The sequence below is a fragment of the Phyllopteryx taeniolatus genome, chromosome 1 (assembly GCF_024500385.1).
Source record: "Phyllopteryx taeniolatus isolate TA_2022b chromosome 1, UOR_Ptae_1.2, whole genome shotgun sequence".
NCBI classification, from domain to species: domain Eukaryota; kingdom Metazoa; phylum Chordata; class Actinopteri; order Syngnathiformes; family Syngnathidae; genus Phyllopteryx; species Phyllopteryx taeniolatus.
In genome coordinates this window covers 31438877-31455860 of record NC_084502.1, presented here as the reverse complement: position 1 = coordinate 31455860, position 16984 = coordinate 31438877, and the positions used below count along the sequence as shown (strand labels likewise).

The following is a 16984-nucleotide window of genomic DNA, read 5'->3' as shown; positions in this document are numbered from 1 at the left end:
CTAGTTCTCTTGCCTGGGAGCTCCATCCTCATCATCCTTCTACCAATATACTCACTGTCTCTCCTCTGGATGTGTCCAAACCATCGAATTCTGCTCTCTCTCCCTTTGTCTCCAAAACAACAAACAAACAACTTTTCTCCTTCTTTAGTGGCCAACATGGCATACATGTCATCATATGCCTCTTGTTTGGCCTTTGCCACATCTACCTTCACCCTACATCGCATCCCCATGTATTCCTTTCTCCTCTACTCAGTCCTTTCAGTGTCCCACTTCTTCTTAGCTAACCTCTTTCCTAGTATGATTTCCTGTACTTTAAGGTTCCACCACCAAGTCTCCTTCCTCTCTTTCCTACCGGAAGATACACCAAGTACACTCCTGCCTGTCTCTCTGATCACCTTGGCTGTAGTGGTCCAGTCTTCTGGAAGCTCCTCCTGTTCACCGAAAGCCTGTCTCACCTCTTCTCAAAAAGCCGCACAACACTCTTCCTTTCTCAGCTTCCACCACATGGTTCTCTGCTCTCCCTTTGTCTTCTTAATCTTCCTCCCCACCAGGAGAGTCATCTTCCGCACCACAATCCTATGCTGTCTAGCCACACTCTCCCCTACCACTACTTTACAGTCAGTAACCTGTGTGCTTCTCCCTCCACTCTTGTAGGTGACCCTATGTTCCTGCTTCTTCTGGAAGAAAGTGTTCAGTACAGCCATTTCCATCCTTTTTGCAAAGTCTACCACCCTCTGTCCCCTCCAAGTTCCTTTTCTGGATGCTGAACTTATCCCCCACTTCTTCATCACCAGTTTCCTTCACCTACATGTCCATTACAATCTGCACCAATCACGACTCACTCTCTGTCTGGGATGCTCAGAACTACTTCGTCTAGGTCCTTCCAGATTGTCTCTTTCAGCGCTAGGTCACATCCTACCTGTGGGGGATAGCCACTAATCACATTTTACATAATACCATCAATTTCAAGTTTCAGCCTCATCACTCGATCTGATACTCTTTTCACCTCCAAGATATTCTTAGCTAACTCTTCCTTTAAAATAACCCCCACTCTCTTTAAAAACTAAAGACCAAGTCCGAAACCTTGGTGTACTGATAGGATTCCGACCTGACTTTCAACAGTCATATCAAATCAATTACTAAAACTGACTTCTACCATCTGAAGAACATATCCAGAAGGTTTGCAATGTGCCAAGCAGAACAGTAGAAGCTCACCAATGCTTTTATCTCAAGTAGACTTGACTGTTGTAATGGTCTTCTCACTGGACTCCCCCAAAAGAGCATTAAACAGCTGGAGCTAATTCAGAATGCTGCAGGGTTCTTACCAGAACAAAGAGGTCAGAGCATATTACTCCACTTCTAAAGTCTTTACACTGGCTTCCAGTCATCTTTAGAATAGATTTTAAAGTTCTGCTACTGGTCCATAAATCACTAAATGGGTTAGGTTCTGAATACATGAAAGAAATGCTAATGGGATATATACCCAGTAGGGCTCTGAGATCTACAGACTCATGTCAAATAGTGGAGCACAGAGTCCAAAGCAAACATAGTGAAGCAGCATTTAGCTATTATGCTGCACACAAATGGAATAAGTTGCCAACAGAAGTGTCGTCAACCCCAAGTGTGAATGTTTTTAAGTCCAGGTTAAAAAGCCTTCTTTTTTCTCATCCTTTTTAGAGCATTTCCACTAATAAATGATATTTCTTGCACTGTACTCTCCTCTTCTCTTTCTGTCGAAGAACCCGCTTTGCACCTCTCCTCTTGAATTCCCACCGGCGCCCTGTAGGTTCACGGTGTCTGTGGCGGACGTTGTTAACCCAGGCCACGACCAATCCGGTATGGAATTCTGTGGATGAACGCTCACATTTATTTGGCAAGGTTTTAAGCTGGATGCCCTTCCTGACGCAACCCTCTACATTGATCCGGGCTTGGGACTGGCCTAAAGTTTGCACTGGCTTGTGCCCCCATAGGTCTGCATTGAATGAAAAAACATAATTGCTTGTGTGGTATTAGTTTAAGCAGACTTTGTTTATTCTTATGATTCAAATGAAGATTAGAATAATTTTTTTTACTAATTTATACAGAAATTTAAGAAATTCACATACTTTCTCCTCTCACTGTAGAATGCTAGGTGAGCTTATGAAGTCAGCCACCGACTGGTTAGTTGCCACATTTTTCATTTGGAATCAAAAGGTTTTATGTCTCAGCCAGTATGGAGTAGCTTGTTGAAAGAAAAAGTCTTCTCATTTGGATGGAGTGTGCTACCTTTGCCTTTCCTCTGCATCCCTTGGTGAAGTGCTTGTCAATTTCCACATCAACTCCTTCCGACTCTGCGTTGGATAACAAAAAGTTTGGATTCACCTTTTACGATCAAAAACGTGGAATTGAGAATTTTGGAACTTGGGGCGGCACAGTGGGCGACTGTTTAGCACATCTGCCTCACAGCTCTGAGGACCCGGGTTCAAATCCGGCCTCGCCTGTGTAGAGTTTACATGTTCTCCCCGTGCCTGCGTGGGTTTTCTCCGGGTACTCCGCTTTCCTCCCACATTGCAAAAACATGCATGGTAGTTACATTTAAGACTCCAAATTGTCCATAGGTGTGAATGTGAGTGCGAATGGCAATTTGTCTACATGTGCCCTGTGATTGGCTGGGGACCAGTTCAGGTTGTACCCAGTCTCTCGTCCAGAGTCAGCTGGGGTAGGCTCCAGGACGCCCGCGACCCTAGTGAGGATAAGCAGTAGAGAAAATTGATGGATAGAAAAAAGTTGGTTGCACGTCTTACGTGTTCGCGGCTTCACGCTCAGCTTCAGTGTATTCCCTGCCCTCCTCAGGATCTGGGCCACATCTCGGTGGTGTAGGGACGCTACCCCTCGTCCCTCCACGGCATCCAGCTGGTCTCCGGGCTGGATGAGGCCGCTGCGGGCCGCTGGACTGCCACGGCGCACCGTCACGAAGCGATGAGACATTAGAGATTGGGATGGAGCTGGGCATGGGGGGGAAGAGTTCAGAGATGTCAAGGTCTTCACTTGTGTCCAAAGGTCCTCATTTTGAGTCAAACTTTCTTCATTTTGTGTTCAAATGTCATAATTTTGTGTCTGAATATCCTCATTTCTGTCTCTTTATTTTATATCCAATTTTCAAAATACCCTAATTTTGTGTCTAAATTCCCTATTCTTTGTCTGGGCTCATTTGTATCCTCATTTTGTGTCTAAATATCCTAATTATGTCTAAATGTCCTTATTATGTGTCCAAATGTCCTAATATTTAGTTAAATGTCCTGTTTTTTTTGTTAAACTGTCCTCAAATTGTCTTAATGTGATACCTTTGTTTCTAAATAGTCCTCATTTTGTGTCTGTATGTCCTCATTCTGTATCTAAATGTCCTCAGTTTGTGTCCAAATGTTCTCATTTTGTGCCTAAATATCCTCATTTTGAGCCTAAAAGTCCCAATTTTGTGGGAGCTGACTAATGTCAAAATCTCCCCACATTGTGTCAAAATGTCCTCACTCTGTCTAAATGTCCTATCTTACTGCCATGTCCTCACATCGTCATAATGTCCCACCTCTGTTTCCGAAACTCCTTCATTTGGATCTAAATGTCCTCACTTTGTATCTTCATAGCCTCACTTTGTGTCCAAAGGTCATTATTTTGTGTCTAAATATCCACATTTTATGTCTAAATGTCCTAATTTTGTGTACAAGTCCTACTTGTATATCTGTCAAAATGTCCACACACGGTGTCAAAATGTCTTCGCCCTCTATAAATGTGCTCATTTTTTGTCTAAATATCTTAATTTGGTCTAGAACTCCTCACTTTATGTCAAAATTTCCCCACATTGTGTCATAATGTCTTCATTTTGTGAATGAATTACCTCACTGTGTGTAAATGTCGAATATTTTTGTCTAAACGTCCTAATCTTTGTCTAAATGTCCTCAAACTGTGTCTCTGTATATCTTTAGCTGTTACCAGCGGAATGTATAATTGAAGAAGCACCAATTTGGAACACTGAATTATTCACAAGCCTCAAATGTGTCACGAAGGCACGAGAACCATTTAGAATGTCTTCTTCTAGAATGTCCTCTGCTTGTAACCATTATCACGCCCAACACAAACGAAATCAGAGTGAACATTGAAATCTGTTTAAATTCAACATTCTTTCGATGTTCGCCTGTCAAATTATCTTTTAAAGAGTTTTGAAGCACTGAGAGCTGATAAGCAAGGCGTTTGACGTCACGGTGTTGAGCAAACAAATGCTGGTGAGGGAAAAAAAAAACGAGAGAGGAGCTGACACGATCTGGACTGACAGCGCCACGCCACACGGAACATCTCACCAAAGCTAAAAATAGAACAAAAAACAACGTCTAAAATTCTGCACCAGTTGTCCAAAGCTAAGACAGCAAGAGTTTGTGTGGCAAGCAACCTAGCAGTCTCCCTTTTTCCTGTCTTTGTGATAAGCTAAGCTAGTATTTTCCCTTCTGTGGTTGTGCTAAGCATGCTATATTTGATGTATTTTTTGGTTCTGGTGGTTGTGCTAAAATAGCCTAACAGTTTGCCATTGTTTTCAGTCTTTGAGATTAAAAAAGACTTGTTAATTCCCCTTCTGTGGTTGTGCTAAGCAATGCTAAAAAAAAAATTAGATCGCTTCAAGTGGTTGCTCTAAGCGAGGCTAGCCATTTCCTTTTACTCGTGCTACTTTCAATTGTTTTGCTAAACTAGACTAGCAGTTAATTTTGCTTCTAGTGGTTGTGGTAATTAGGCGAGCCATTTCCTTTTACTTTCAGTGGTTATACTAAACTATTTTAGCAGTTCCCCTTTGCTTTCAGTGGTTGTGCTAAACAAGGCTCGCAGTTTCCAGTGATGGCGAGATGAAGCTTCACGAGGCATTGTAACAGTCCAGCCAATTGGTTCGAGCAATGGTTGATTTCTTGATGCTTTATGTGCACACGAAACCAGCTGCTGGCCAATCGTATAGTCACAGACAGCTGTATCTTAACCACATAATGCGTGATCCATTGCAGTTTTGCGTCTGTTTTGCCTCTTGTCAATGATAATGTATTACAAAGCAATGTTTGATCAAATCATTTCTCGAAATCAAGTGTATAATACATTATTTTTTAAAGGTATTCTGTGTGCGTAAAATGTTTCCACAATGGTAAAAGAAGAGGAGGAGTATCATATGATATGTCAGGTTGTATAATGTTTTTCTGTCACTTTTACTTTGTGGAACCTGGTAGAAGGCACGCCATTTGCTTGTGTAACTTGGACAATGACATATAGAACAGGAGAATTTATTATTTCTTTTTATTCATAAATAACAGTTTCTCAACAGTTTTTTGTTTTGTTTTAAGTGATTCATTAAAGAGCGGGATTATACCAATTGGTGTACAGTAATTTTTCTTCTCCCAGTGAGGTGTTGTTTATTGTACCCTACTTCCTTGGAACACAATAAACACCTCACCTTTGAATAAAATAATTAACAGTGGAAAATACAGTTCTTGATAAACAAACCTAATTAATACATCTGAAGTAATGATCGTTATTTATTCTGCGCGGTCCTGCCTAAGGTTTGAACTCACGTGAGCACTGAGTGACATCTGGCACCGCACGAGCTGTAATCCGTTACACTCGCTCTTGTGCTAAACTAAAAACCACAGACCAAATCAGAAAACCCTGGTGTACTGAAAAATTCCGATCTGACTTTCAGTAATCATGTCAAATCAATCACTAAAACAGCCTTCTACCAGCTGAAGAACATAGCAAGAGTGATAGTTGCATATTCCAAGGAGACCAGGAAAGCTCATCCGTACTTTTATCTCCAGTAGACTTGACTATTGTAATGATCTGCTGACTGGACTCGGGACTCAGGGGGGCATAATAAAATTAGTGAGCACCAAGCAGCTGTTCAATGTGGACGCTGAATTTTTTGACGGCTGTAACGAGTCAATGGTCAGTGATTTCCGTAACATTTGGCAGCTCTGGAATCATTAAATGGTTTAGGTCCTAATCACATAAAATAAATGCAAATGGAATATAAACCCAGTGGGGTTCTGAGATCTCAGGTCAGATAGTGGAGCACAGAATCCAAAGCAAACATGGTGAAGCAGCATGTCGCTGTTCTGCTGCACACAATAAGCTTCCAACAGAAGTGAAGTCAGCCCCAAGTCTCATGTTTTTAAGTCCGGGCTAAAAACTATTCTTTTTTCTGATGCTTACACATTGAGAATTTTAGAGCCTTTCCATTTCTTAAATGATTTCTCTTGCACTGTATGTTTTTTCTCTCTCTGTTTTTTTCCTGTGTAATTTTAGTAAGCTGTCTTTCAATTTTCTGTACTTTGTATTTATAATGCATTTTTATGTAATTTTGCTTTCAGTGGTTGTTCTAGCGAGCACGATGGCCGACTGGTTAGCACATCTGCCTCACAGTTCTGAGGACCCAGGTAGAAATCCAGCCTCGCCTGTGTGGAGTTTGCATTTGCTCCCCGTGCCTGCGTGGGTTTTCTCCGTGTATTCCGGTTTCCTCCCACATTCCCAAAACGTACATGGTAGGTTGATTGCCCGTAGGTGTGGATGCAAGTGCGAAAGGTTGTTTGTTTATACGTATGTGCACTGCAATTCGCTGGCGACCAGTTCAGGGTGTACCCCGCCTCTCGCCCAGAGTCAGCTGGGATTGGCGCCAGCACGGCCGCGACCGTAGTGCGGATAAGCGGTAAGGAAAATGGATGGATGGTTGTTCTAAGATAACACAATAGCCGACTGGTTAGCACATAAGCCTCACCGCCTCTGAGGTCCCTGGTTGAAATCCGGCATTCCTGTGTGGAGTCTGCATGTTCTCCCCAATGTGGGTTTTCTTCGCGTTTTCTCCCAAATTCCAAAAACATGCATAATAGGTTAATTGAAGACTCTAAATTGACCATAGGTGTGAATGTGAGTGTGAATAGTCGTTTGTTTACATATGTCCTGCAAATGGCTGGCGCCAAGTTCAGGGTGTACCCTGCCTCTCGCCCAAAGTCAGCTAGGATAGGCTCCAACACACCCGCGAACCTAGTGAGGATAAGCGGTTGAGGGGATGGTTGGTTATGCTAAACTAAGTTTCCCTTTGCTCCCAGTGGTTGTGCTAAGCTCGGCTAGCAGTTTTCCTTCACTTCCATTGGTTGTGCTAAGAAAGCGGTTGTCAGCAGTCTTCAGTCGTGGTTTGTTTTGTCCTCATAAGATTTCAAAAGTAAATAAATAAAAATTAACTCATCCGTAAAGAGTCTTCCTCGTCTTTATCAGCTGTCTGGAATGTTTGAACCTCTTTGCACTTGTGACCCACTTAAATAGTTTGCACACACGCATATACACACACAGTGACACTGTCGGGCGTGTTGCGCAATTCTATAACTGGATGAGCTAGACCTGAGACAGTAACAAAATGGAGCAAGGTCATTAAAAAGTAAATAATGTGATGATGATGTAATTGTTGTACCTTGTGTGTGCGTCTGTGAGTTTGTGTTTTTGTTGATGACTCAGTGATGGTTTAAAGCATGGTTGAGCAAAGTTTTCAGCTCAAGGGACCTATTTGATTTTTAAAGCAGACAGATGGGCCAGGTCAGTCATGAAAAAAAGTTAATGTAAAATAGTTTCTTTTATTCATCCATCCATCCATTTTCCATACTGCTTATCCTCACTAGGGTTACGGGCGTGCTGGAGCCTCTCCCAGCTATCTTCAGGTACACCTTGAACTGGTTGCCAGACAATCGCAGGGCACATATAAACAAACAACCATTCGCACTCACATTCACACCTACGGGTAATTTAGAGTCTTCAATTGACCTACCACACGTTTTGGGCATGTGGGAGGAAACCGGAGTACCCGGAGAAAAGCCACACAGCCACGGGGAGAACATGCAAACTCCACACAGGTGAGGCTGGATTTTAACCCGGGTCCTCAGAACTGTGAGGCAGATGTGCTAAGCAGTCGTCCACCGTTCCACTAGTTTCTTTTAATTATAAAATAATAATTCATCCTAATTTTTTATTATATTTTAATAATTTAATTGTTTTATTTATTTATGTATAATTGGTTATTTCACTGATACAGTATTTTTTATTTTGGTATTTATAATAATTATTTAATAAAATCCATCCATCCATCCATTTTCTGAGCCGCTTCTCCTCACTAGGGTGTCGGGCCTGCTGGAGCCTATCCCAGCTATCATCGGGCAGGAGGCGGGGTACACCCTGAACTGGTTGCCAGCCAATCGCAGGGCACATACAAACAAACAACCATTCGCACTCACATTCACACCTACGGGCAATTTAGAGTCTCCAATTCATGCATGTTTTTGGGATGTGGGAGGAGACCGGAGTGCCCGGAGAAAACCCACGCAGGCACGGGGAGAACATGCAAACTCCACACAGGCGGGGCCGGGGATTGAACCCCGCTCCTCAGAACTGTGAGGTTGACGCTCTAACCAGTCGGCCACCGTGCCACCTATTTAATAAAATAATTTATTAAAAAATAAAAGCAAATGGATAAATACATCAAAATTGAATTAAACTCTTGATTTTCTTATTGTAAACACAGTGAAGCCCTGTTATCCCACGCAATAGGTGAAAATCCCCAATATGGAGCAGAGACCATACTGTATATTTAAATAAAAGTCTCCCACATGCTTCAAATACATTTAAATTTAAGACACTTTTTAAACACAATGTGAAGGTATTTGAACACAATAAAAACTAATTGCAAGCATAAAATGTCTACAAATGTCTGGATGCATGTGCCTTTAATTAAGAGGCATGGCCTGGTGGCAGGGCGGCCGACTGGTTAAAGCGTCAGCCTCACAGTTCTGAGGTGTGGGGTTCGATCCCCGGCCCCGCCTGTGTGGAGATTGCATGTTCTCCCCGTCTTCCCAATTTTCGGGATTACCATCGGGTTCTGTGGGTCCCGCGGGATGGGAGTGAATTTCACCAGCAATCATGGAATTGGGCAGGAGTGGGAGCGTAGGTCATCAGGAGCGGGAACTACGATAACAAAGTCACCGGAAATTGATGGGAGTGGAAACCATGATGGTGGGAGTTGACGGGAGTGGAAACCATGACGTGAGTGAAACCATGACGCAGTTATATTTAACTTTATTTTTAATCAAATATTTGGACCTTTCCCCTCAGCATCGAACTAAACAGTGCTAAACTAAGGAACTAATACCATCCATTATCTGAGCTGCTTATCCTCACAAGGGTCGCGGGAGCCCTGGAGCCTATCCCAGCTATCATCGGGCAGGAAGCGGGGTACGCCCTGAACTGGTTGCCAGCCAATCGCAGGGCACATATAAACAAACAACATTCGCACTCACATTCACACCTACGGGCAATTTAAAGTCTTCAATTAACCTACCATGCATGTTTTTGGGATTTGGGAGGAAACCGGAGTGCCCGGAGAAAACCCACGCAGGCACGGGGAGAACATGCAAACTCCACACAGGCGGGGCCGGGGATTGAACCCCGGTCCTCAGAACTGTGAGGCAGACGCTCTAACCAGATGACCAACGTGCCGCCAGGAACTAATACCGTTTTTGTTAATCAATTTATGTTTTGTTTCATGATCACTCCGGTAATTCAATGTATCGACTACGGTGACTAAGGTAGACACATACTGCAAACTTTATACCGAGGAAGAAACACCGAGCAGGATTGACTGGGAGTTATTAAAAAAAATAAAAAAATAAAAAAAATAAAAAAGGTTAGGGAGTGGGATTCTGTAAAATTTTGGCTCGAGATTAGAATCAGTCTCTGTGTGAGTGGGATTTTTTGTTAAAAAATTTGAGATTAGGTAAAGTCTTTTTTTTTTTTTTTTTTAAACTCAGGAGTGGGCGGAATTTTTTGGATTGGGAGGGAGTGGGTGAAATCTCTGTCAAAATCCACTCCCGTGTCAGCCTATAGTGGGGCGTATGTACCCATTAAAATGAATGAAAGACTCGTCCATCTAAACACCGGCAGGATTATTTTATCATCTTCATGATCATCACATCTCTCATCAATGCACTTGATCACATGATCAGAGATCCTTCTTATGCTGGCATGCGGCACTCAAATGAAGGTTTGTTTATTTCCACCAGAGTTAAATGTCATCATTAGGAGATCTTTGTTCAAGCTCATCTCCATCCATTTTTTATAGCTTCAATATCCTCAAAAGGGTCACAGATGAGTTGGAGGGCACATATAGATAGACAACAGACTGGTTGCCTGCCAATGTCAGCACAAATATGGACAAACATAGAACTGGTCACCAGTCAATATCTGGGCACTTAGTGGGCACATAAAAAAAACAACAACAGAATAATCGCCAGCCAATGTCAGATTACATAATAGATAAACAATGGACAGTTCCTGAATGTTTTGAGAATGTGGGAGGAAGCAGGAGAGAACCCACACAAGCACAAGGAGAATATAAAAACTCCACGCAGGAAGGCCAGAGCCCAGATTCAAACCCTGAACCTCAGAACTGAGAGGCAAACATGCTAACTAATCGTTCACCGTGCTGTCCTCATCTGATCAGTTTAGAGCCCCAACCAGGTGACCTCATCAGCAGTACCAGGAGCGTGCAAACACACACACACACACACACACACACACACACTTACATTTAGAGTCCTTGACCAGCTTGAAAATGGACTGCAGTCGCTCCAACATGATGAACCAGAACCTTTTTATGCGTCTACGTGTGTGTTGAGTCTCAGAAAGCAGGCAAACATTTCAGCTGAGGGGAAACCACTCGCCGAGGGGGCTGAGCCTGCACTGGTGGGAGGGGTTGACACACATATTGTGTGTGTGTGTGTGTGTGTGTGTGTGCGTGTGTGCACTAATCTATGAGGACACACCCTCGAAACTTAAACCAAACTCAGGGCAAATCACCTGACACACACACACACACTTTTGAGTCCAGAAAAACAATTCAGGGAGCAAAAAGTCATCGTTACAACACTGTAAAAAGTGACAATAATGACATAAAAAAAAAGCCGTTACAAGTGGTGATAGCAAGGAAACTAGTGGCAACAACAAGGTAGCAAATTGCGATAAACGGTGTAAAAAGCGTGATAGTGACATAATAAGTGGCAATAATGAGATGACAAATGTGATAACGAGGTAAGTGTGATATGATGTAAGTGTTATAACAACATAAGTTTCATAACAAATTAAAAAATTATGATAACGGTGTAACAAGTGTGATAATGGCGCTACGGGTGGTGATGAGGTAACCAATGGTGATAACAGTGGGCCAGAACTGTTAAGCTGTTATAGTGGTACCACGACTTGCGACTAATTTGTTTCATGGCCAAGCTAGTAATTCAATTTAGAGTGAACCATCACTGTTCTCCGAGGATAGGGACTGAGTCCTGTCGCGAATAGCAAAAATCTGTGAATAATTGACGCAAAAAAGACCTTTTGTCTAGATGCAACAAGATGGTGGAAAAGCAATTAAAATGGAGAGGATCATAAAGAATCAACACCATGCTTCTAGCATGTACACAATCATGAACCCACGTTACATAAACAACTGTATTCACTACATAAATTATACTAGACAAATAAACCACGTTCAAATGAGGCCCATCAATAGTATTACCCAGCACAAACTGATATGATGTCACACAAACAAATATGTGCACTAGCACTTTAAATGAATATTATAAGTCATTAAATTCCCCTTTTTGTATTGGACTCCAATTTTGGCTCGCAGCACAAAACAAAAAAAACTAGACCAAGCAACAGTTCGGAAATGAAAAACTTGGAACTTGAGGTGTTTGTAAATAAAAATACCACTGTAGTTCCTCCATTACAATAAAAAGTTGTCAAAGTTGATGAGTGTTCAGTTTAAAAACGAAAAAAAAAAATAAAACAAATAAAAATGGAAACGGAACTACTCACTTCCACGGTTGACTTCTTGAGATGCAATGACAAATCCGAAGCCTTCGCCAGGCCGCCTCATCAGCTCCACCTCCACCTTCTTCCCCTCTCTTGGGTCTTTGGCGACTGCCCCTGTGATTGGCCCCCCCGCGCTCTCCTCCACCCCCTGTAGGTCATGTGGCTCCAAGGTCAAGGTCACAGGAACGGAGTCCAGGAAGCTGGTGCTCTGGATGAGGCCTGAGGTAGGGGGGGCGTTCAGAGTCTGGCTAGGAGGGGTCCCTGGAAAACAAGGAGACACACTGAGGCTCTATTTTCTTAGATAGCGAATCTGCAGCGGGGCACAAATGCCGGCGTATCCTGATTTTCATGCAAGCGCATGGCTCGCTGCTCACGCTTGCCAATTTGGCAGACTGGTCTGTGCCAAAGTGGGAGTTCAGGCACAGCGAGGTTGTGTTCTTGGCGATCAATTTGGTGGCAGAAAGCAGGTTTAAACTTACAGTACACCTGTTCAGACCACGTCTAAATACTGGCACAAAGTATATCGCTGTTCTAATGCAGTTTGGGTGAATTTATGTTTCGGTGCATTTATGTTTATTCATGTGTGTGTTTAAAATATAATATTGGACAAAGGTGGGTCTGATGCATCTAACTGGAGACTGTTTTTCAACTTACTATTTCCTTATAAAGTAACAATTTTAGGAGTCAAGAAACATTTCCAATGCACACAGATTTTTTTTGTATTGTAGCCACTTGTAACAAAACAAACCGCATGAAAATCACTTAAAAGTTCTGCGAGTTACTGTATGATTTTCTTTGTGTGTGCTCGTGTGCAAAAGTCTCAATAGAAATGAATGGAGCGGAGGGGCGGAACCATCGCAGAACTCCCGGTTCAAGATAGCGGGCACTCTACTCTTGTGCAATCTATTTAATCGATTTGTTGCAAATTTCTATTTGCAACACTGTTTATTCCCTACTTCAACAACGTAGCTGGCTCGGACCCAACACGTACAGCTAGCAGAAGAAGATGGAGTTTGTCTATAAATAATACACATCTCTGGTGAGTATGATGTGTTTTGTTGAAAGTTTTTAGTTTTGTTAGTAAAGAGGCCCGTTTAGTCACTAATCCACATTTTGCGCTGTGCCAAGTGTGGCAACTTGTGGATTCGTGGGTAAGGCGGTCGCATCACTTGCTTTACTTTTTCACATCATGGGTTCAAGTACTGGTATTTATCTTTTACTTTACAATGTTCACAATTTCTTGTAGTCGATGTGGAGGAGCAAATGAGACTGTTTCACGTTTTTATTGAAAACTTGAACACACACTGTTGGACAATTTTGATGTAGAATGTGATGAATCTGCAGGCAAGAAGAACAAATTTACTGGTCTAACGTTGCCCCAACGGCCACAGCTGGAATCGGGAGCTAGTTAATATGGGAGTCAGTTGAACCGTAACACTGGCGTCTGGCGCGGTTTTATACAATTTTAAAGAATTACATCATAATTCATTAGAATAATTGAAGATAAACGGGGTTTGACAAGAACTGTTTTGGTCACCAGCCACTGTGGCCACCAGGCGTTATTAGGAACCCCACGCGTCTTCCCGGCAGGGCACACCCTGCTCCAATATTTCCATTACAGGACACACAAGGATCGAAATATATATATTTTTTTCTTTTGAGGAGCAGTTTTGTTAATCATTTCCTCATTTGAGGAGCAACTTTCTAATTTTGAGGAGCAATTTTTTGCAGGTTAATCGCACAGGCACCCAAAGCAAGGGTTTTATTAAACAATAAAAATATGACAATATAACGGGGGAGTTGAATGTAGGGCAGCTATTGAATATTTTAGTACTCAAGTATCCTAGTGAAAATTATATCAAATAATCACGTATATATATATATATATATATATATATATATATATATATAAAAAATATTTTTGCTTGGTTAAAGAGCAATTATGAATACAAAAGAGAAAATAAGACCTTTCACTTAACATACGGCCAATTGGTTTCCTTTTTTTAATAACAGTTTTTATTTCTTAAATTTACATTGTGCCTTAAAGATAACGCATTAATTTAAAAAAGGCATTTATAGCCTGTGTGCAACTTCACTTAAGCAGCTAGCATTTTAGCATTTCGTGACATATTAGTACAACGATGTACATTAGCTTCATGGCTGTGCATTTATGAGCTTAGACAGCTGACTAGGAATAAGACAAATATTCTTCGTACTACTAGAAGTTTTATTGGAAGTATTGAATTTGTTCAAAATAACTTGAAACTTGAAGAGATCTTGAGTGAAAACAAATATTTCCTTCTTTTGGCTTCACCAAAACTCTCTTCTGTTCGGGTAAATGACCCTATTTTACCCTTATTCCTCTCTGTTTTTCACCTACATGACTCAAGATCAGATGGTAGTATACTATAGTATAGTATACTGGCCATATGTCACACAGTGCTTAAACTGAGCTAAACCTTTAAGCACCATGTAACGTTAACGTTAAGTAACGTTATGGTTGCGTTATACTGTACTTGCCACGTTCGTAATAAACAAGCCACAAATTTGACTCAATAATTATTCATTTGAGGAGCAACTATCTAATTTTGCTGAGCAATTTTTGCATCGTAATCGCACAGGGACCCGAAGCAAAGATTTTATAAAACAAAAATACAACAATATAACGGGGGATTTGAATGTAGGGCTGCAGCTAATTCATATTTTGGTACAGAGTATCCTACTGAAAATAATTGATTATTTGAATAAACTAAAATTTTGCTTGATTAAAGAGTAATTACAGAGCTGCCGACCAATAAAAATTCACTTCCAAAACAATGTCTGAATTTTCAAAGTTTTGTCAAGAACATTACTGTGGGACAGTCATAATCATAATCGGAAATAAATTATGGCTTCAATATTTGTCATTTTAATGTTTCTATTACATCAACCTTGCAATAGCGTATGCAGTTGCGCTCGGAATCAAAGTACAAGTATATGAGATTTTGAGGTGCCATCATCAAAATCTGTCTATGGATTAATTCACCTTTGCCAATGCTGTCGTCAACCCTTGTAAAAAACAAAAACAAAAAAAACAAGTCTATAACATCAGATCTGAAACATCAATATGAAAACAAAGCACTCTATTTTGCAAAGAAACAAATAACATTTCTGATTGATTGAATGTAGCTTATGTATGGACAATAGTTTTGGTTTCCAGTTTGTGCAAGGTACTTCTTGTACATGTCTTCTCTTGCATGCTATTTATATTACATATTTATATTTCCTATATCAACAATTGCTGCTGAAACAATAAACCTTTTCCCATTATGGGACTATTAAAGGTTATCTTATATTAAAAATATTTATTAATAATAATAATATACTTTTAACCTGCCCACGTTCTGAAGTGACGTATACAGTGACGTACTAATTAATTCCGGTTCAGACGTGGCGTTCTGTGTGGACATATATTATCTCTATATCTCTAAACACGTATTAATTGGCCTGCTATTTTGTCTTTCAAAGTTAGTTACTGTCCACGAAAATGCGGTTCCAGTCAGACCTATGTGCCAAGTGTACTGTATCACCAAATCACTTATTTCGATGTTTTGCGACTGCATGTAACGATAGTTTAGCAATTAACATGGCTTTGACATCGTCTTCGCCTGCCTTTGTGACACTTGTAGGAAGCATGGTAAGAAGTATAGCCTATTCGCTATCGTGACAGCGATGATCAGTGACTTACAATCCGTTGACACCGGACACAACCAAAACATTCGCCTCCGCGAAGGCCAATGTCCGAAATGTCCCGTCCGCCACTAATAGACACACCCAAAGTGGCGCAGCTTGCCCATTCTCTGATCCAGAGGGTTGTGCTTGGCTACGAAATTACCAACACCGGTCTCATCTGCGCCTGGCACACAGTTACCCCGCCTGCTGTGCCAAATTTACGCCGGTCAAAAAAAATTATTGAAAAAAATATTCCCGAAAAATAAACTTGAATTGATCAACTCAACAAAAGGCTCAATTCTAACCCAAGGTCTTCAAGGCAAAGCCATGTGGGCTGTTACCTGCTGTTGGGAGGTGCCCCTCCAGGGGGGCCTCCATCACCAAGCCAGCCTGGCTGAGTGGGGGCACACCCCCTACCAAGGCACGCGAGGACGGGAAAGGCAAGTCGGTGGAAGTCGAGGGGTTGGACGGTGGGCTTGTGAGGCCATGGGGAGAAGTGAGGGGCTTGTACAAGTTAGGCGTGACCAGAGGCACCGAGACGGGAGCTGAGGGCGGAAGATGAAAAAGTTAAATCGTATCAGTCATCAATAAGTGTGATGAGCAGGGTACCTCGTCTGTGCACCAGCAGAACCACGTTCCCCTGTTTTGAGTGATCCTGCAGAATCTTCTGGACCTGAGGAATGGAACATATGCGCCGTTACAAATCCTGCCCTCCTAGGACCATAAACACCGTGTTCCAAATTATTATGCAGTTATAACCCTAAATAGTCGACGCAAACGACAGTCAGCATAATTTTTAATTTATCAAATGTATAAGCTTCACAATTCTTACATCCATTGAATTTGTTTTTTTCTGCTTCAATTTCTTTGCAGTATGTCAGAAAATCCACTGTTTAGATGTGAAGTGCCCTCCACCCTCATAGATCTTTTGCCACTGCCTCCCACACAGCAAATTTTGAAAACACAAATTTAACACCCTCAGAGTTGAAATCAACACTCACCCAGAGTTTATATGGCAATCACAGGTTCAGACTTAGATCAACTCTTTTGAAAGAGTTAACATTATTAACACTGTGAAAGTGTTACTAAACAACTCGAATAGAGTAAAATATTGACACCATATTGGATGAGTTAACATTATTAAGACTATGAAAGTGTTATTTAACAACTTTGATAGCATTATTAACACTATGAAAGCGTTACTGAACAACACTGATAGTGTAAAAAAACATGTATATCGATGTGTGTGTGTGTAAGTACATATAGCACATACAATATAATATGATTAATAAATGTTATTTTCAAAAATGTCTCTCTCAAACTCAAAAAGTGTAGGTGCAAAGAAGAGTGAATAAGAAGAAGTTAA

General features: G+C 41.4%; 1 protein-coding gene across 5 annotated transcripts in view; it reads right to left on the bottom strand.

Annotated features, from left to right (window-relative positions):
- Positions 1–16984, bottom strand: part of magixa (MAGI family member, X-linked a) — a 58622-nt gene that overhangs the window by 15275 nt on the left and 26363 nt on the right. For all 5 annotated transcript variants that reach the window (XM_061788901.1, XM_061788921.1, XM_061788937.1 and 2 more), the window contains exons 14-18: positions 16228–16291; positions 15960–16163; positions 11911–12168; positions 2784–2984; positions 2266–2330 (exon numbers count right to left, since the gene is read on the bottom strand). In XM_061788901.1, coding sequence (XP_061644885.1) covers positions 2266–2330; positions 2784–2984; positions 11911–12168; positions 15960–16163; positions 16228–16291 — 792 coding nt within the window. The remainder of the gene's footprint in view (positions 1–2265; positions 2331–2783; positions 2985–11910; positions 12169–15959; positions 16164–16227; positions 16292–16984) is intronic.